General features: G+C 33.5%; 1 protein-coding gene across 2 annotated transcripts in view; it reads right to left on the bottom strand.

Moving 5' to 3' along the window:
* Window positions 1–3,385: 3,385 nt before the first annotated feature.
* LOC126880563 (52 kDa repressor of the inhibitor of the protein kinase-like) overlaps window positions 3,386–21,649 on the bottom strand; it is a 30,856-nt gene continuing 12,592 nt past the window's right edge. Inside the window, exons 3-4 of one of the 2 annotated variants that reach the window (XM_050644510.1) lie at window positions 16,494–16,841; window positions 3,386–4,023 (exon numbers count right to left, since the gene is read on the bottom strand). In XM_050644510.1, the coding sequence (XP_050500467.1) occupies window positions 3,481–4,023; window positions 16,494–16,841 (891 nt within the window). In that variant the 3' untranslated portion in view covers window positions 3,386–3,480. The remainder of the gene's footprint in view (window positions 4,024–16,493; window positions 16,842–21,649) is intronic. The other variant, XM_050644511.1, reaches the window with a different exon arrangement.

Raw genomic sequence — 21,649 nt, 5'->3', positions numbered from 1 at the left:
ACAGTTTTTTCAAAGGTACCGTATCGTATGCCTTCTCCAAATCTACAAACAATAGGTGGGTAGATAGATTCCTTGCCTTCCGTTTTTCTATTACCTGCTGCAGAACGAATATATTATCAGTGCACGATCTTCCTGCACGAATCATAGCACGATCCTAGTAATCAAATCATTTTTATCCCTTAAACAGAATGGCGAAAGTCGCTGTTATATCGGAATACCTATACAAAATACCTACCTACTGAGAAATACGATTCTCGATATGATTACCGGCACTCAAATACAAAAGTAACAAAAGTAATAATAGTAATCAAAGTAACGAATACTTTAAATGATTACTTTATACAAAAGTAACGATTTGTAACGAATACTCGAAAGTAACTATAATCAACATCACTACATCATGGTCGTCAACATCCGAAACGAATAGGCACTACAAGAAGAAGATGTCCTTACTGTGATTTGTTCATAATTTATTACATACACAAAAAATTAATGACAGGGGACAGGGACCAACACCAACAACATACATCATTAGTTAACATTAACCATCAGCAGCTAACGAAACTATAAATATATCTTGTACTGATATCCTAAGTTTCTTGTGGGCCTGTCGATGCTATATAACATGTAAACAGCGAAACAGATCGCCTCATCTTACTTTATTGTCTTTTTGTTTTGGTGCATTCGTTTCGAATATTGGCGATCATTCTGGCTATAATTATTTTATTAACTGATGTTTTAAATAGATTAGTTGTTGTTCTAGAGAACCATTTCCTCCGGTTCTTTAACCACGATATACTTCTTCTCCCAATTCCTCGCTTTCCGAATACTTTGCCTTGAAGGATTACCTTCAGGAATCTGAATTTATTGCAGTTTCTCATTATGTGTCCAAGATATTCTAACTTTCTCCTTTTAATGGTTATACATCACCTCCCTTTCTTTCCCCATTCTTCGTAATACGGTCTCGTTGCTTATCTTGTCCGTCCATGATATCCTTAGGATTCGCCTATATAGCCACATCTCGAAGGCTTCAAGTTTTTTCTCCATCGCTTCAGTGAGTGTTCAGGATTCAACTCCGTAATATAATATTGAGAAGATATAACATCGTAGGAGCCTTACTTTTATCTCCAGATTAAGGCTTTTAAATTCATGTTATTGAATGCACTTTTAGCCTTCACTATTCTACATTTTATTTCTTGTTAGTGATTCCATTGTTCGTTTACTATTGTTCCAAGATAATTATTACAGTCGAAAAAATGAAAGATTACCCATGAACGTTCACATCAATCACTTATTTTGTATTGGCCGTCTTTTTCCATAAATAACAAACGTTTGTTATAGAAAAAGACAGCAAATACAAAATAAGTGATTGATGTGATCGTTCATGCGCATGGGTAATCTTTCACTTTTCCGACTGTATACTGTTTTACTCGGTCCACAGCTGTATTCTTGATAAGCAGTTGGGCATCTCTAATTTTATTTTTGCTGATGATCATAAATTTAGTTTTTAATATATTTACTTGTAGTCCAAATCTTTCACTTAAGCCTGGGTTTCCTCGAAAGCGGCACCGACAAACTGCCACTGTAACACTGCGATGAATTACGTCAGATTACGGTGAAAAATTCAATGTTCTTCACTGCGGAAATGGAATGTGCAAACTCAGCAAGCGGTGGCTTCCAACGCATCCTTGGAAACCACCGCTATTATTTTGCGTGGTACAGTTTTTTATGACGTCATTCATCGCAGTGTTACGGTCGCAGTTTGTAGGTGCCGCTTTCGAGGAAACCGAGGCTTTAATTAATTTACTTTGTTTATTAGTTGCTGTAAACTGTTCAAATTGTCTGCAAAAATAACGGTGTCGTCTGCATAGCAGATGTTGTTTGGGCGTTCTCCATTTAGGAGTATTCCATGTTCGCAATTGTCCAAGGCTTCACTAAATATTTTCTCTGAGTAAAGGTTAAATAATATAGGCGAAAGTATACATCCTTGTCTAACGCCTCGTAGAATCTGAATCGCTTCCGTTGGTTGATCCCCAAGATTTGTTCTTATTGTGGCTGATTGGTTTCAGTATAATTTTTGTATTATACTCGGGTGTTTATCATCCATTGGGGCTTTTGTTAGAACATCCATCTTTTTCGATGTTGGACTGTATCAAATGCTTTTTAATAGTCCACAAAGCAGGTGTAAATATCTCAAGTCATATCTCTGCATCTTTAAAATAATACCTGTGACTAACCAGTGCATCTCTTGCACATACGCCTTTCATGAATCCAAACTGTGTGTCTTGTATTCTCTGTTCGCATAGCTTGTATATTCTACGATATATAATTTTAAGAAAAAGTTTTAATGTATGGCTCATTAGACTTATTAGCCTATATTCTCCGCACTTTTTGCTCCCCGTTTCTTTGGTAAGGTAATAAATTCTGAAATCAGCCAATCTCTTGGGATATTGCCCGTGTCATAGATATAATTGAAGATTTTACATAGTATTCTTAAAGATTCATCATCAAGAAGTTTAAGAAATTCAGATTGTACTCCGTTTGGTTCTGGAGATCTCCCTTCTTTTAGTGATACATGTTATGGCTGCTTTTATTTTCGCCACTAGTATAGGTGTTGTTCTGAAGCTATTTCCTTGTGGCATTTTTATGATTAATTATTTATATGGGAAATAAGCCACAATTAAAATGAAAAAAATAATTTTATTAACGTTTCGACGCCCAAATCGGGTGCCGTTGTCAAAATACAAAATATTACAGTAATATTTTGTATTTTGACAACGGCACCCGATTTGGGCGTCGAAACGTTAATAAAATTATTTTTTTCATTTTAATTGTGGCTTATTTCCCATATAAATAATTAGTATAGGTGGTCCTGTTTCCGTAGGTATTGGGGACTGGTTCTCCCTTTCATCAAAAAATAAATTTCGTATGTACTTTTTCCAGGTATTATCGATACTCTCTTTGTCTACGATTATCTCTCCGTTTTCATTAACAAGTTTACTTATTCTTCTGTTTTTACATTTGCCTGTAATTTCTATTACCTTCTTATGCACGTTGAAGTCGTCGTATTTACTTTGTAGAATTTCGATTTGTAAGCAATTTTTCTCCAGTTCTTTCTGTTTGGTTTCTCTGATCTTTTCTGTATCTCTCGTTGTATGTTTTATACGTGGAGTTATCGTTTTTGTTTTTCCTTCTTTCTTCCATTATTTGCAAAATCTCTGTCGTCATACATGTCTTATTCTTACCTTCTTCGAAATGTAATAAACGGATTGTGAGTAGAGGACCTTATTTACTCTTACATAAATGAATATGTGCTTTTACCCAAGAACACAAGGAACATCATTTATTTTATTAATATTTATTTATTATTACATACAGTAATTACTTCATAATATTCATATTATACATGATATTCATGTTTATAAGTGAAGCCAAAGCTTTTGACAGTATATCCCCTCCTGTATAACCAATTAATAATGCTTACGTTTTGGGATGGGAAGGTTCTTCATGTGTAGAATCTTCTTCCTCAGAATTTGACGAGTGTGATGGAGAATTTGACACACTATGCTGTTTCTCATGGTCTGCTGAATTATTGTCTCCCATTTGCGACAGACGTTCCTTTAACATTACCGACTGCAATTTTGACTGACAAATTAGGGCTCGCTTAAGTGGCATATTATTTAATTGAATAGCCAAGCTATGGCAAAAGAAATCAAATTCAGTTTTCAGATGACTGGGTGAATTTTTTTTAGTTTCTGAAATCTTTTGCAACTTCTTAATTGCCGTATCAATGGAAGATACTTCAGATGTATTATTCCGTTTTGTTCCTCTCTTGTTTGATGTACTTGGAGTTGAAAGTTTAAGGACTGGTGTGCTTAGTCTAAATTCAGATGGTGTGCTTGCGCTAGTATCTGGTTTAACGTCAATTTCAAAGATTTCTTCTTCATCGGTACCAACTAATGGGTCATCGTCTTCATAAATCTCATCCACCTGCCCCTCGGCCATTTTGGGGATTGTCTGAAACTTAAAAAATCTTTATTTAATACTAGGTTTTTCAATAAGTTTTGCGATTCGATAAGAGAGGGCGTTGCTACTAGCTTAATTTTTTTTTATAAAAACCATGAAATTCTTTATAAAAGGTATATTTGTTAAAATCCCTATACAGGGCTACATCATAAAACAAACAGAACTAGTTTTCAATCGGCTGACCGATCATCATCAGTGTTTCTTGAATCAAACATGCTAACCACCAAAGTAAAAATATTAGGGTAAAAACCCTTTAAAATTAATCCGTCATAGGAACATATAAAAGTGACGTGACTCACAGCCTATTTTACCACTAGGCCCGTGAGGCACATGCCTCGGGCCCGCATTTTAATGGGGCCCGGAAAGATCACAAAAAATTATTGCAATGACAAAATAAATTTTCAAAATTCTTTGATTTCATGAACAGGAAATGATAACAATAAGAGTAGATTGGCTTGTCGACATCAATAAAAATAAACAAAATTGTTAGACACTACTCCAAAGGATTAACAAGAGGTATCTTCACTATTATCTTTTAAGTATAAATATATTACGCATAGTATTTATTCAAAACGCACTAAATTTAATATTTAATTTGATGTCGATTTCTGCACAGATAAGGTCTTGCTTCTTGTATTGGTTTTCAGTCCTGTGCTTTTTGTTAGTTCAACTAATCTATTCATTAATCATTAGTCATTTTATTAAATTTCTTTAAACATTTATTTTTCTTAACTAATCGTTTCGTTATTATCATGAGTTGCAAACATTTAAGTGGCAGTGAAAAACAAAAAAAGCAAAAATTAATAGAACAGAAACGGCGCACTGTGTGTGTTGCCGCGACAGGCACGAAAAAATACAATATTATCATTTTTTACACCCCACAACAGTGCACAAAAAGGAAGTTCGTCTTCCCATCTTGTTTCTAATCAATCTGCGATGACTAGTGATAGTGGAAATAAATTATGTGATGAAGGGTGAGTTGCAATCAAAGAAAATGATGACTCCACTGTTGATTTTCAAGTGACTTCACACCTGGCACAAGTGCTTCTCTGTCGTCTATAGAAAACGACAATGTCAGTAATTCTTTTCCTAGCGATATAGGGGATTATCCAAAACATCTGGAATTTCGACAATATTTTATAAGTAATCGACCGAATCAAAATATTGATAAAATTAGTGAGTTTGTTACACAATTGGATAATAATAAAACCAGACATTTTAGTCGAGGAAATGAAGCATTTTGGCTCGCAATTTTTTCGTCCAGCATGGATTTACTTGAAATTTTCAAAGAAGGTAAGGAATAGTCCAAGGATCATTTTCTACATCATGCCGCTGTACGCTAAAACCTTGGGGGTGGTTGCCACCCCATCTCGGGGGCGGGAATTTTTTATTACATTTTAACTATGTAAATCGATGTATAAAGTAATTACAAGAAAAAATGTTTTTTACATTTTCTTCGTAAAACTAATATTTTTTGAGTTATTCGCGCTTGAAAGTAACAGTTTTTCGATGAAAAAATCGACTTCTTTAAAGGGTTTTTTGAGAATACCTCGAAAAATATGCATTTAATCAAAAAAACTGTGAACATAAAAATTGTATCTTTTAGTAGCACAAACCAGATTATTTTTCTGTAATATCGCTAAGACCAACACAAACCGAGATACGACATGTTAAAAGTTAGCTTTTTTCGTCAAATGCATAATTTGAAATATTCAAAGTAAAATAACGGAAAAAATTTGCAATTTTCGAGGAAAACTTAAATACTCTTTTTCAAAGTATACAGTTAAGCCTTACAAAAAAAAATAATATAAAGCTTCTAGTCTGAAAATTAAGCGACTTATGATCAAAAAAAGGTCGGTACCTGCTTTTCTCTATGAAAAAATCAGTGCAAACAACCCCATAACTATCCTCCTGATTAAAAATTGGTCTTTACCTTTCTGTAATTCCTTTTATATTTGTATTATCAATACACCCAAAAAGTTTGACCTATTTAAAAGGCCTAATTTTAGAAAAATTGGAGTTTAAAGAAAAATTGATTTTTTGGAATTAACCATTTTTCACCTTTTACTTCAAAATATCTCCGAAAATACTGGAGATACGCAAAAAATGACAGACTACTAAATTGTAGCTTCATTATTAACTAAAATTCTCTTGTGCATAGATTTTTCATTACAGTGAACAGTTAGAGAGATATTGCTGTTTAAAACCTCTATTTACGAGCAAACACCCCTTTATTCGAGCCATTTAAACCTACGCTAATTAAAAACTGAGGGATCTTACGGAATTTAGTTTACACAGTCTTATAACTCTTCAAAAATCCTGCAAAGTCATTTCTGAAAAAAATTTTCACCGCCAAAAATGAAGGAGCTATGTTTATAAAACGAATTTTTTTTTTCGAAAAATTCGGATAGTCCGCTTATGGATCATTTTCAATGTATGTATAATACCACAGAACCGGTTCGTATACTGGAAGATGACTAAAAAACTATTTGTATTTGTATTTGTATTTGTAAATTCGTATTTTTGTGTAAATAAATGTTTTTGTAATTCTTTAATTCTACTTTTTTTTTCTGTATAGACCTATTAAAATATCTACTTATAAAAACTGTAATGTTATTAAGGGTGGTTTTTAAGGGTTGAGATATTATCATATTATATCCTAAAGTATAAAACAATCATTAGTTAACCAATCAAAACCAAATTTTACCCATATTAAAGTTTACAATGTTTTTATATACTTTTTGACAATAAGGGGTAGTTTACACCCCTAAAAATAATCAACGCCCTTAAGCATGATATAGAATATAAGTACAGGGTGAGATGATCATAATCCCAAATTTTTATGTAAATCGATGAAAGCCGAAATTATTCGTTTAGGATAAGTATATTTTTTATATATAGCTCCAACAAGGGTGGTTTTAAGGGTTAAAATATTATGATAGTATATCTTAAAGCATAAAACATTCATTATGTAACTAAGAAGAACCAAATGTTGACAATATTAAAGTTTAAAATGTTATTTTATAATTTTTTACAATTAGGGGTAGTTTTTATCCTTACAAAACCAAAAGCGTACAACAGCTCAATATAGAAAATGAACTAGAGGTTGTAATAAGCCTAATTTCAAATTTTTGTACAAATCAATGCTGGACGAAAAAATTGCGAGGTTTTGTCATTTTTTCAGCTTCATTTCCTCGACTATTGGTAAAGTGCGATTTTTTATAAAACGAAAGCTAATGGGGAAAAAATTCTTCGCGAGTGGTTAGTGTACAGTTCTAAATGTATCCGTGTTTATTGTTATGTTTGTAAGCTGTTTTCCACGAAAATTGTTCTTCTAACTTCCGATGGGTATAATGACTGGGAAGATATCAATTTAGGACAGTTATTCAACATGAGCGATCTGCTGAATATATTTCATCAATTAGCACGTTAGTCAAGTTTTATTGTTATCTATAATGTACCAATAATGAACTCTATACCTATTCAATTTTTACTCATGTTTAAAAATTTATATTAAATAAACTAACAATGTTTAATTGTTTAAATATAAATTTTATTTATTGTTAATAACAATTTAAATTTCTGGTGCAACTATATTTCTATTAAAGTAATATTGTTCTGAAGCTATTTCCTTGTGGCATTTTTATGATTAACTATTTAGATGGGAAATAAGCCACAATTAAATTGAAAAAATAATTTCATTAACGTTTCGACGCCCAAATCTTATTGATTGATATTCTTGAGTTGGGATTGATTTCGTGTAATCGAATGGACTATCTTTTAATAAAGTCGTCCCAGGAACGCAACTCTTAAATATTGGCGATATCATTTTAAAGTCTTCTACTTTAAAATGTAAAATATACGTCTGAATTGCCAATTTAAATGAGTCAGATTAAATAAATTATTAGAAGAATTTTTTTACTTAGCAACAACATTTTTGTTTAATTTAGTAGTAGGTATTTTGTATTTTGACAACGACACCCGATTTGGGCGTCGAAACGTTAATAAAATTATTTTTTCAATTTGATTGTGGCTTATTTCCCATCGAAATACTTAATCATTAAATTAGTACTTTAAAAAAAGTTATTATTATTAAATTATATTTAGAGGCCTGAAAATTGCGTAGTGCCTCGGGCCCGATTTGAAGTAAAATAGGCTCTGATGGATGTATAAAATATCCAATGTTTCACGCTCGAGGTAACCATTGAGCTAAATATGACACTTTCACATCATGCCTGTGTAGAAGCAAGTCACTTGCTTCTACAATTGTTATAATATCAACGGTTCCAGAGTTACGGAGGGTGAACAGTGGAGGTTTTCGATACTTTTTATATTTTTTGGGCAATTGATGGTGATTTTGGGTGGTGAGGTTGACGTTTCTTCAAGGGCTAATCACTAACATACCATCGGCCACAGAAATAGCAAATTTTATTTACAAAACACAATCCTGTTAAAGAAAATTTCCTTCATCAGTAATAATATTATAAATTGTCCAGAAAATATAAAAAGTATCAAAAATCTCCACTTTTCACCCTCCATAACTCTGGAACGGTTGATTTTATAACAATTATGTATAGGACTTTTTTTGTTTTAAATTTTATGTAGAACATTTTTGTATAGACCATTGTTATCGAAAATCCGGGTTAGCCGGAGAATATGGTAAAAATTAACAAATACGGTATACTTCTACGGTATGAACTACACATCTAAATTATTAAAAACACGCAAACACAAACCTAAGCAAACGGAAGCAAGCAATACAAGATTGTACTACACACAATAGAGTCACAATCGGAACGATGTTACGAACAGTGAAAACTAAGACCATTGTTTAAAAAATAATTTTTTAAATAGTCTAAAACAATGCTAAGACAGTTTGAAATAAATAAAGGAATAACAGGTGCCTGTTGTTTCCGATAAATTCGAGACAATGACCGTCGCTCTGCCGCCACCGCCGTGTGCCATGAGTCATTTTTACTATCGTATACATAAACTTACGTGCATAAAAATCGGCCCCCTTAAAAATTTGGTCATTTTTGATGTCTCATATTTCCTAAACCTGTTGACCGATTTAAGTTATTTTTTGAACATATTATAGCCTGATTCTTTAGCAATACCACTGCAATAATATTATTGCTAAACAGGTAAATTTTCATTGTATACCAGGTGCACCAATCAAACTGTGTTTTTTCTCAAAGTTCACATCACCCTGTGGAATATTCTAGCATTTATAAAATACTGAAATTAAAACCCAACTATAGCCTCATATTTTCTTAACATTCTTTTTTTTTATTTATTCGTTTGTGTTGGATAATAAAAAAGTTAGGTACTTTAACAACTGGCCATGTTCGTCATCAGTACATTTTTGATGCTTACATTAGAGGGATTAAATTAAAACTGTTTTAGAAAGGCAATCTACAATTTGCAATTCATATGCGTAATAACTATAGTATATTATCCTATAACTATAGTATAGAATCCTTAAATTATTGTAGATTGTCTTTCTAAAACAGTTTTAATTTAATCTCTCTAATCTACAATTACAAATCCTTTTTGATAAAATCACCGCGCTAAAAACTCTCATAAGGACTCATATCCGTCTTTATATTTTAACTTAGAAGATTTAAGAAGGCGAACGAATCTCTTTGCTTTTTTATAACCTACAGAAATATTTTGTATAGTTTTTTTGTTAGATACATAGTTTTTAAGGTATTCACAAAAATCCGGCCGAAGAGGTGTCATTTTTCAATGAAAATATTCAACCACGAATAACTCAAAAAATATTGAGTTTTCAAAAAATAATTATAGAAAAGTATTTACTTAAAATTAGGTTCTCTAGCCTCTTCAGTAGCTATTTTAACCAAAACATTTTTCACTCCCGAGAAGGGGTGGGAACCACCACCAAGATAAAAGCGCACATCGGCATAGGGTAGACTTTGTTTCATGAACTATTCCCTACTTACTGTGAAACTATCAAATAAATCAATATAGTAGGATGGAATTCGGAGATAAGTACCCTCATTGACTGCCCTATACGACGATAAGTTTCTCAAAAAGTAGAGTTGGAATAAACTAAAATGATCACCAATTTAGTACATAGCGGACCATTGAAACTAGAAAACTGGGATATCGAAACACTTGACAAATATGTACACCTATCTGGGCCAGTGGCGGATCTAGATTTTTTTTTTGGGTGGGTCATGGATCTTGAGGGTAATTAAATTACTTTTCTCTGATGCAAAATAACTTAGCTTACCACCCCTAGGATAAGTGGGTTTTTCGTCTCTCGGTTATTCGTTTTTTAGGATTATTGAAATGATATTTATTTTCGTCGGGGGGAGGGTCACGACCCCGTGACACCTCCCTTGGATCCGCCACTGATCTGGGCCACGAAATACGAATAAGTAGACACAACCAAACATGCGAATTATCTAGAAAAATTTAGGATGGGCAGCGTATGACAAATTTAGAGACGTGTTCAATGAAAACATCCCAATAAAGTCAAAAAGAAAAGCATTTAATCAGTGCGACATTGATCAAAGCATCAATAAGAAAATTACAACTAGCACAACGAAAAATGGAAAGATCCATAATCCATAATCATTGGCCTAACCAGGGCCGGATTTAAGGAATGGCAGGCTGGGCAGCTGCCCGGGGCCCCCACATTCCGGGGGCCCCCACAAAGCCTCAAACGCAAAAAATAGCAAATTATTCACATAGAATTATTTTTGTTTTATACAAACACTTGTGCCGTCCACTCTTTAAATTTAGTTGCAAAAGCTTCAGCTGAGTGTTGTTCTGCTGCTACAGCATTATCTGATTTCTTAGAAGAACTACATATATGTATTTTCACTTCCTCTACATATAGATACAGCTTGTTAATCAAATATTTAAAAGCTGCATCTTTAAGCGACAGCAACGCAGACCGTGGCAGAAATATTATTGTTCCTAAAAGAGTAAATACTACTAGATGGTTATCCAGAAGTGATACCACAAAAGCACTAGTTAAAGATTATAATCAGACTAAAGTAGACTTATCCAAAATTTCAGAAGCAACAATTTAAAACTCGTAGCGATACAAACTGTTTGTATAATCGAATGTGCTTACTGTAAACAGGAATATTTCCAATATTTTGGAATGAAATCTTAGAGAAAACAAACAGTCCACGTCATATTCTCCAAGATCCAAATATTGCCCTTAATTCAGGAGTGGCAGCACTTAGATCACTTAAAGAATTTGTACAGTCAAGACGTGACAATTTCAAAGCATATGAGACGCGAGGCGCGATGGTAAGCGGAAGTCAAGACTATTCGACACATAGAAAATGACTACGGAATATTCGACTGACTCCACTGGATTATGGAACATCTCAAGAGTTTAGGACTCAAAATTTTATCGCTATTATAGATCACCTCATTACCTCTTAAAGTCAGAGGTTTTCTGCATAATATAAATGCATTCATTCCAATTTTGGATTTTTATATCATTTAGATATATTTTTGTGCATATATTTACAATATTTTGGCCATGTTATGCGACACCCGCCGGAGAGTTATAATATACTTCATTTAATAATACAAGGCAATGTAGACGGAAGAAGAGGGGCGGGTCGAAAAAGAACGTCATGGCTTAAAAACCTGAGAGAATGGTTTAACAGATCCTCTACATCCCTTTTCCGAGCTACCGTCAACAAAATTACTATAGCCAATTTGATAGCCAATGCTCGATAATCAAGCATAGCACATGAAGAAGAAGACATCATTTAGCTTCAGAGCTATCAAAGATTAGGTACTGACATCTATAGCAATGATTTAGATGAAATCCTAGGTGTAGAACTAATACAATGTGTAGAATTTTTCAAAGAGGATATCTGCTCATTAAATATAAGCAAAGAACTTTAAATGTACCGATTGCTAGAAGAAAAGAATGTGAATGATGCGTTTTCAAATGTTGAGCTGATACTTCGTTTATATTTCTGATACCAACTAACTGTAGTGGGGTAATTCTCAAAACTTAATAAAAATTGACTTCGATCTATGATGGGCGAAGAGCGTTTGAATCATCTCTCTATAATGAGCATTGAACACGATGTCTTCAACCAATAAGACATGTCCGACATAGTCAAGGAATGTTCAAGTAAAAAGTCTCGAAAAGTTTTTGGACTTCAACCCTACATCCTACTATGTTTATTTTTAATATTTTACTGTAACAAATTTTAATTTTAAATTTTACTCTATTTAAAAATATAGATAGTTATAAAAATATATCAACATTTTTTTAATGGTAGACGTAGAGCCCCCACAACAATTCTGCCCAGGGGCCTCCACTGCTTTAAATCCGGCTCTGGGCCTAACTATAAGAGACAGAATACGAAATGTTGAGACACGGCGAAGAACTGGAGTGGAAGACATCATAAAACGCGTTACGAAGTTGAAGTGGAAATGACCAGTGGACGACATTACCCTTATCCGAGCAAGGTGGGTCCAACAGGCCCGAGACGCTAATTCTTTTATCATAAACTGATAAAAAATTTTTATTGAATTTTATGCATCACTGAATTTGTTTAGAAGTATGTTTACTTCAACAGGTAATGTTTTTGTGTATTATCTAAACGACTTTTATGATTCCGGAAATCCAATAATAAAGTCTAAACGTGTAACAAACAATGTCATCATCTCTTGGATGTGAACATCAAAGAGATGCCTACAATAGGTGTTATATCTATTCTAAATGAATTTTAAAAACTGATAATCATTGTTGGAATGCAATAATATTGTTAGTAGGTACTTATACGTATTTTGAAATAAATAATGCATCTGCTATCAGTCGTTTGATATCGATGTTAGTGTCTACAACTAAGCTCCTAAAATTATATTGAATTAGAGCGAAAGTACATAGTGCGAATAAAATGTCCCGAAATCCATTATCAGCTGCAGAACTGCAAGATATTGCTAATAATTTATGGAACTCGGATGATTAAGAATCTCCTGAAGTAGGTGGCATTGAAAGTAACTCTGAAATTGAAGATCATCTTTCGGAAGCAAATGAAAAGGATGATCAGCAAGTAGTATTGAATGATAATGAAGAAGAATGTGTAGTTACAAGTTCCCAGATTTCAGAGTGTGTAATTTTTGAAACTAAGGATGGAATTAACTGGAAGAGTAAACCACAACCGACAGGACGTATGCGATCTTGCGACATAATAAAAAGCAAAGTGGACAAAGTAATGTTAGCCCCTGGTCAAAATGTAGATGATCCTGTTGATTCCTTTTGTTTGTTTGTGGACGAAAAAATTGTGAACGAAGTAGTGAAGTGTAGAAATAAAGAAGCCGAAAAAGTCCTGGGGATAGGGAACTGTAAATATTGCGACTCTACAGAGCTATATGCCTTTATTTGACTAACAGCAGGGCTCCTGACTCCTGCCAACATCCATAATGTAGATATACTTTTGAGTAAGTTTTATGGACCTACTATATTTAACACTACCATGGGGTTAAAACGATTCAAAAATTTGCTAAGATTTGTTCGATTTGACGATAAGGACACGAGTTCTGAACGAAGAAGGAACGACAAATTAGCAACAATACGCGATGTGTGGAATCAAGTCAACCAAAACTTTCAGAAATACACTATTTACCAGGAAAAAACATAACGGTAGATGAGCAACTTGTTCCGTATCGAGGTAGGTGTCCTTTCAAGGCAGTATATTCAAAGCCAGATAAGTGTAAGCACCCTCGAGGTAGACCGCAGAGCCGTGCGGTACATATTATCAATATGATGCGCAAGTCTTCGAAATGCCGCCCCTTAATAATACTGTTGAAACTTAAGTTTTATTTTTTTAAAAGAAACTACCTACACAAAATGAACGAAAACTTTTATTTTAAAAACAAAACATACTTTAAATTAAATGAAATATGTATTAACACTACATTAAGTGGGTAGGCGCAAAATTTGCTTGCAATGCTTTTTAAATGCATTCATTTTTTTTTCAAATCCAGAGAAAACTAATTAGTATTTTTGAAAAACTTAAACGCGCAGATTGAAAGATTACATTATTACCGAGGGCCGAAAGTCCCTGAAAATCTCTATATTGTTTATTTGAATAAATTACATGAAAAAAAGAGAAAATTAAGTGTAACTTCCAATATTTTATTCAAAAGAAACCTTTTGTTTATTCTAAGGACTTTCGGCCCTCGGTAATAATGTAATCTTTCAATCTGCGCGTTTAAGTTTTTCAAAAATATTTAGGTAAGTAAGTATTAGTTTTTTCAGGATTCGAAAAAAAGTGAATGCATTTAAAAAGCCACAATTTTACTAAAAAATGAATGTATTACCGTTTCGAAGCCCAAATCGGGTTTCGTTGTCAAAATACAAAATACTATTAAAATAAAACAAACATGTTGCTAAGTAAAAAAAAATTCTTCTAATAATTTATTTAATCTGACTCATTTATATTGGCAATTCAGACGTATATTATACATTTTAAAGTAGAAGACTTTAAAATGATATCGCCAATATTTATGAGTTGCGTTCCTGGGACGACTTTACTAAAAGACAGTTCATTCGATTACATGAAATCAATCCCAACTCAAGAATATCCGTCGCAAAAAAATCATAGCATGTGATCTGTCTTTAAAAAGACAACCAAATGCAACGATGACAGTAAAATTCTTGCGTTAGAGATTCCATAGTAAATCACGAGGGAAAACCAGGAAAAAACTTCGTGATACTATCTCGACATCGTAAGTATTTGGTCTTACATTTAATCTACCTTCAAAAAACTAATACCAAATTCTGACTTTAATTATGTTTAAATTATAAATAATATTAATATTACATAGATATCCAAATACTTACGATGTCGGGATAGTATCACGAGGTTTTTTCCTGGTTTTCCCTCGTGATTTACTATGGAATCTCTAACGCAAGAATTTTACTGTCATCGTTGCATTTCGTTGTCTTTTTAAAGACAGATCACATGCTATGATTTTTTTGCGACGGATATTCTTGAGTTGGGATTGATTTCATGTAATCGAATGAACTATCTTTTAGTAAAGTCGTCCCAGGAACGCAACTCATAAATATTGGCGATATCATTTTAAAGTCTTCTACTTTAAAATGTATAATATACGTCTGAATTGCCAATATAAATGAGTCAGATTAAATAAATTAATAGAAGAATTTTTTTTTTACTTAGCAACATGTTTGTTTTATTTTAATAGTATTTTGTATTTTGACAACGAAACCCGATTTGGGCTTCGAAACGTTAATAAATTCATTTTTTAGTAAAATTGTGGCTTATTTCCCATAAAAAGTACGTAATAATTATAAAAATGCCACAAGGAAATAGCTTCAGAACAACATTTAAAAAGCATTGCAAGCAAATTATTCTGTGGCTATACTCTTAAGTAACATTTACAAAAATGCCCTAACAATTACCTTTCTCACTTTAATTTTGGCAAACTCGTCAATCAAATTGTTGTAGTTTAGTGGGGATAGATAGGTGTAGCAGCTAATGAGGATTCTATTGAAATAAGAAATAAGTGCTAAATTTTTTATTGTTTTTTTTTGTCTTATGGAGCTTCGTAAATAGTTTTTAATTTTGAAAAACTTGTTTTTCCATTAGCTACAGAGACAAGGAGTGTTAATACAATTATTAGTTTACAACTACATTTGGGTATAAAAAATCAGGTCATTTTGGCACAAATAGTTCAAAACCTCTAAAGGTTTAATGGAGTATATTATATTCTTTTTCTATTGAAAGTATTTAATGAAGATTCATACAATATTTTTCTAGTGTTTCATCATTTCCCCTTTAAAAATATCATATAAAAATTTAAAATTTTTATTATGAGTTTCTAGAAGCGAAAATCGATCAATCAAAGAATTAACAGTAATGTCTAAAATATAGATCAACAAAGTTATTTTAAATTTAGCTTCATTTGTTAAGAGCTCGTCCACAGATTTTTTATAGTCAAATAAACCATTTTTCCTCCTGGCTCGAATCTCATTTTCAGCTGGATTTTCTATAGTTTCTGTCAACATTTTTACACAATCTGACATTTTTTTATTTTACTGATTTTGCCGCCCCCCTTGTGTTGCCGCCTGATGCGACTGCCTCGCCGCATCATAGCACGGCACGGCCCTGGTAGACCGCATACTATGGTAGCACCTTTTTTTAATCTAGACAATTTAAATTTAACTTTAATAAAAAAATCAAAAAAGAATATGAGAAAAATATATGGGTAAATATGAATAGTACATTCAAGAACAGTGGTGGGCCCAACGGACCCGAGTTGCCCGGTTACGTAAGTAAAATGTGTTGCCCGGATAAGGGTTAAAATAATAGGGACAAACTGGATTGCAGCTGCGCATGGCAGAGAAGGGTGGAGATATCTTGAGGAGGCCCAAGTCCGACAGTGGACAAATTAGGCTGTATGATGATGATGATTTATTTTGTACTTACCGAATTTGATGAGGACTTCTTGGGTATTGAAACTGGGCGTAAAAATGAATCCGCTTGTGTAAACCAATATAATTTAGGCCAGTAAATATCATCCGTGCTTTTTGCCGAGTTAAGTATCTTGTGCAGTTCTGCCATATATTTTGTTCGAATACTTTTTATTTTCGATTTAATGTCATATTCCGAGAGATCCGCAATATTTAATTCTGATAAAATAGTATTTATTGCCTTTTCTCTCGATACCCTATTTTTATAATTTTCTGATTTGTTATTCCAGAGGCACTCGTGCTTTTTATATAAGTCGAGAAATATCTCAGTTTCGTGGTCTTTCCATCTATGCACCATTGTTAACTGAAATTATTATGTATTTCTTGTAATAAAGTAGGAAACTCACACTGCACAAGTTAAAATAAAATAAACCGTTGAATCGAACACATGAACACAATCGACAAACTTGTATAAATACGCGTCAATGTGGATGAATCATTCCAGTTGCCCAACGAAGTTGAACAAAAGTAGAAATTGTCTCAAGTCTCAACCCAAGCGGAAAGGCGGAATTTCAATGTTCAATTTTGTTGAACGCTTTTATTGAATGGCATACATACAAGTCACCGACTCACCGCACCGCGTATTGCGCACACATACACATTTTTACAGTGCGCATGAGTAATCCTGAACTCGTTCATAGTCCCACGAACGTTCCAACCAGCGATTTCGAACTTCCAGTCAGATTTTGTACCAGGATATCAGAAATGTTACGAGATCGTCGATTTCCGTCGTTTACAAGGCGCATTTACCTTTAGACAAGGAAAGAGAAACAGATACTCTCTTTCCTTATCTAAGGATTTACCGGACTCCTTGCAGTTTCCCTCTTTATCAATTGTATTAGTTTGATGCTTAGCGTATAGATGGCGCAGACAATCAAACTTACATAAAAAATAATAAATAATAAAATATAGGTAAGTAACATTTATTTTATTCGTTAGTTATATTTGATAATGCGCACTTCTATTTCAAAATATTAAATTCAATGTTTATATATTAGTTAGTTAAAGAACTTGTTTAGTTTAAAAACAACCTTTTTACGCACACATACACATTTTTACAGTGCGCATGAGTAATCCTGAACTCGTTCATAGTCCCAGGAACGTTCCAACCAGCGATTTCGAACTTCCAGTCAGATTTTGTACCAGGATATCAGAAATGTTACGAGATCGTCGATTTCCGTCGTTTGCAAGGCGCATTTACCTTTAGACAAGGAAAGAGAAACAGATAGGCTCTTTCCTTATCTAAGGATTTACCGGACTCCTTGCAGTTTCTCTCTTTATCAATTGTATTAGTTTGATGCTTAGCGTATAGATGGCGCAGACAATCAAGCTTACATAAAAAATAATAATTAATAAAATATAGGTAAGTAACATTTATTTTATTCGTTAGTTATATTTGATAATGTAGTTATATATTAGTTAGTTAAAGAACTTGTTTAGTTTAAAAACAACCTTTTTACGTTGTAACTTAGCAGAAAATTATACACAAAAATGAAGTTTCTAATGTTAATTAAAAATTTTCCATCAAATTTTTTGTTTTATTTCAATCTATTTATTTTTATTGTCTATTAATATGTTCTTTGTGTCGCATGTCCTTCCAATATAAAAATGAAACTGACTAAGTTACAACTTAAACAGCTTGTTTTCAAACATTTTAGTCAATTATTATAAAAATTAAAATCTAATATTTTAAAATAAAAGGACATATTAGGTATGAAATATAAATTGATAAAGCTATTGTTGAAATAATATAATAATGATATACACACACCGGGCAAAATTAGCCGAACACCTTAAAAATGGGACATGTTTGATGTCTCGAATTTTCTAAACCAGAGTGCATCAGTGGTCTGATTTGAGTGATTCTTTTAGTATGTTCTAGCCTTATTATTTAAGAATATTGTAATAATATTGTTGCTAGACAGGTAAATATCATTTTATACCGGGTGTACCAATCATACTGTGTTTTTTTCTTAAAGTTTGGAACACCCTGTGGAATATTCTAGCATAGGTATGTAAAACATTAAAATTAAAACTCGATTGCAGTAGGCGTTCTTAACATTTTTCTTTTTGATTCATTTACTTATGCGGGTTAATAAAAAAATTATGTGCGTTAACAACTATCCATGTTTTTCATCAATAAATCCTCATAGTAGGGGAGGAAAGTATGCTAAATTTGCAGTTACTCGAGCGTTATGGGGACCTATTGGATTGTGAAGAGTATGTGCTAAAACCAGAAAAATGTTAAGTTAAGTTTTTTTTTAAAGTGGGGGGATTTTTCATTTTTTAATTTAATTTTCCATTTGAAACAATCGTTTTTTTTTTTTCGATTATAGCGCTATCTATCCATAATTCGAAAAAATGTGTCGAATAAAATTTGCTTATTTTTACGTAAACAATCCAAATCTGCAATAAAAATTGCGGGCTTCTATTTAAGATTTTAAATTAAATCCCCCACCTCCGCGTGGAGACTCGTATTTGGTACTGGTGTGAGTTTTTATTCAATCTCACCCCACCGTGGCAAAAATGGTTTAATTATTACGTTTTGCCTAATTGGACATAGGTGAATATTTTAGGACCACACCCGTATGTCCCGTCCTTCGATATAAACAAAATAGTGAACTTTTAGGAGAACTGGTTCGAATAATTTGATTTGGTCTGGTTTTAAAGGTGCTAATTAATACGATAGAAAGGGTTGTGTATTAGCGATAAATAAGGGTATCCGGCGAACAAAACATTTATTAACAAAAAAAACAACGAATTTAACAAATAAGCGGCTTAACGATAAATGATATTCTTAATAGCGAACGAGAGAGAGTAAGAGTCTTTTTAATCTATTAATTATTGCGGAGAGAGTATTTTTACGGCGAAGAGAGACGCACAAGCGAACAAAGTGTTCAACTCGGAGAGCAGAAAGAGACTGCTGAAATTCTATTCAAATCTCTGCACTATTATCTTTGATAGTTTAGTTTACACTATTCGCCCTGAAAAAGGGCAAAACACATGTTACACTTCTTTGGCAACATGACCTGCTTTTACCCCGAAACGATAAAAATGCAGATGTCTATTTTATGAAACACACAACGCTACACTCAAGTTTTTCAGAGAATTAAATATTTTAAACACAATACAGATTGTCCCAACAGATTTACAGAGAGATATTTTTATAAAAGCAAATTAATGTAAATAACTGTTGTTTTCACAACATACTCCCCCGCGTTGAAGCACTGGCTTTAACATAAACCTAACCTAACATAAATCAACTTACAACGTTCTTAAGCGAAAACACTAAACTTAACTTAATTTTAACAGTCATTTGGTAGAGGACACAATTTATTAATAGAGCGCTTGAAGACTCCATCTTTAGTTTTGACCGATGCAACTCTTACTCGGCCACCCTTTCCGGGAAAGACATCAATCACTCTTGCTAGAGCCCAGTAAAGAGGAGGAGTGTTATCTTCAATCAACAAGACGAGATCGTTGGGCTCTAGGTTCTTATGAGGAAGAAACCATTTAGGGCGATTTTGGAGTCTGTTCAAGTAGTCAATTGACCATTTTTTCCAAAACATTTGCTGGAGTTTAGAGAGATGTTGCCATAAACTTAATCTATTTTCGGGAATGTGGATTACATCCCTTTCAGGAAATGACGTAAGAGATTGTCCAATCAAGAAATGTCCCGGGGTCAGATAGGTTAGATCAGAGGGATCATTTGAGAGGGAGCAAAGCGGTCGAGAGTTGAGCACAGCTTCAATTTGAGTGAGAACAGTGGTAAATTCTTCAAAAGTGAGCTTAATATCACCCATGAGTCTACGGATATGATGCTTTGCGCTCTTTATAGCGCTTTCCCAGATGCCAAAATGATGAGGGGCTCGAGGAACTATGGTTTTCCAGCGAATATGCGATGATGCCAAAAAATCATTAATAGAGCGAGAGTTTTCTTTTTCTTTTAAAAACTTATAAAGTTCAAACAACTGATTACGAGCTCCCAAAAAGTTCGTGGCGTTGTCACTGAATATAGTCTGAGGGAGGCCTCTACGGCTAATAAAACGTTTTAGAGCGAGAAGAAACGTCTCTGTAGAAAGGCCGGACACGACTTCAATGTGAACAGCTCGAGTCGATAGACAAACGAAAAGAGCAATATAAGATTTTATCAAAGGAGCTTTGCGGAGTTTGGAAGCTTTGATCTGAAAGGGCCCGCCAAAATCTAATCCGACATGAGCGAATACTCGAGAGGATTGCAAACGTTCCTTTGGTAAATCTGCCATAATCTGAATAGCGGGTTTGGCATTAAACCTAAAACAAACCATACATTGGTGTATGACCTTTTTAACTTCACGTAGTCCATTTAAAGGCCAATATTTAAGTCGAATTTGAGATAAAGTATTTTGAGGACCAGAGTGACAAAGTCTGATATGTTCTCTCTGAAGAAAGAGACGTACTACACGATTTTTTGAGGGAAGGAGAAGAGGATATTTTTGATCAAATGTAACGTCTGAGTTACCAAGGCGACCTCCTACACGCAGCATTTCATTTTCATCCAAAAAGGGGTTTAAGCGTAAAATAGACTTATTGGATAGAGTTTTACCTTTTTTAATCTCAGAAATCTCAAGCGAGAAAGAAGAATACTGAAGCATCTTAACAATCTTCAGTTCAGCGTTTTGAAGTTCGCTTACTTCAAGAGAATTTGATAACTTATGAGAAGGCGATTTGGCATTATTGGCAAACCTGAATATAAATGCTAAAGTTCTTACAAACCTTGAAAAATTAGAGAACCTATCAGAAAGAGAGGTGAAAAAATCTATTTGATCATTTCGAATGTGAAGAGTTACTTTCCTTTCTTCGGGTAACTTGGAGGTATAAACTTTTGGATTGTATTTCAACAAATCCAACCGAGATTGATTCAAAAATTGAGGACCATGAAACCACAAAGAAGATTTAAGTATTTCAGCGGGTAGCATTCCTCGGGAGAGTATGTCGGCAGGATTCTCTTTGGATCGTACGTGCCTCCAATGAGCGTTAGGAGAATTATCTAAAATTTGTGCAACCCTATTTGCTACAAATTGAGTCCAACGAGAGGGATGCGAACGAAGCCAAGCGAGAACAATTTCTGAA

The sequence above is a fragment of the Diabrotica virgifera genome, chromosome 2 (genome assembly GCF_917563875.1).
Source record: "Diabrotica virgifera virgifera chromosome 2, PGI_DIABVI_V3a".
NCBI classification, from domain to species: domain Eukaryota; kingdom Metazoa; phylum Arthropoda; class Insecta; order Coleoptera; family Chrysomelidae; genus Diabrotica; species Diabrotica virgifera.
The sequence above is the reverse complement of the archived record's forward strand: the minus strand, read 5'-3'. Positions and strand labels throughout refer to the sequence as shown.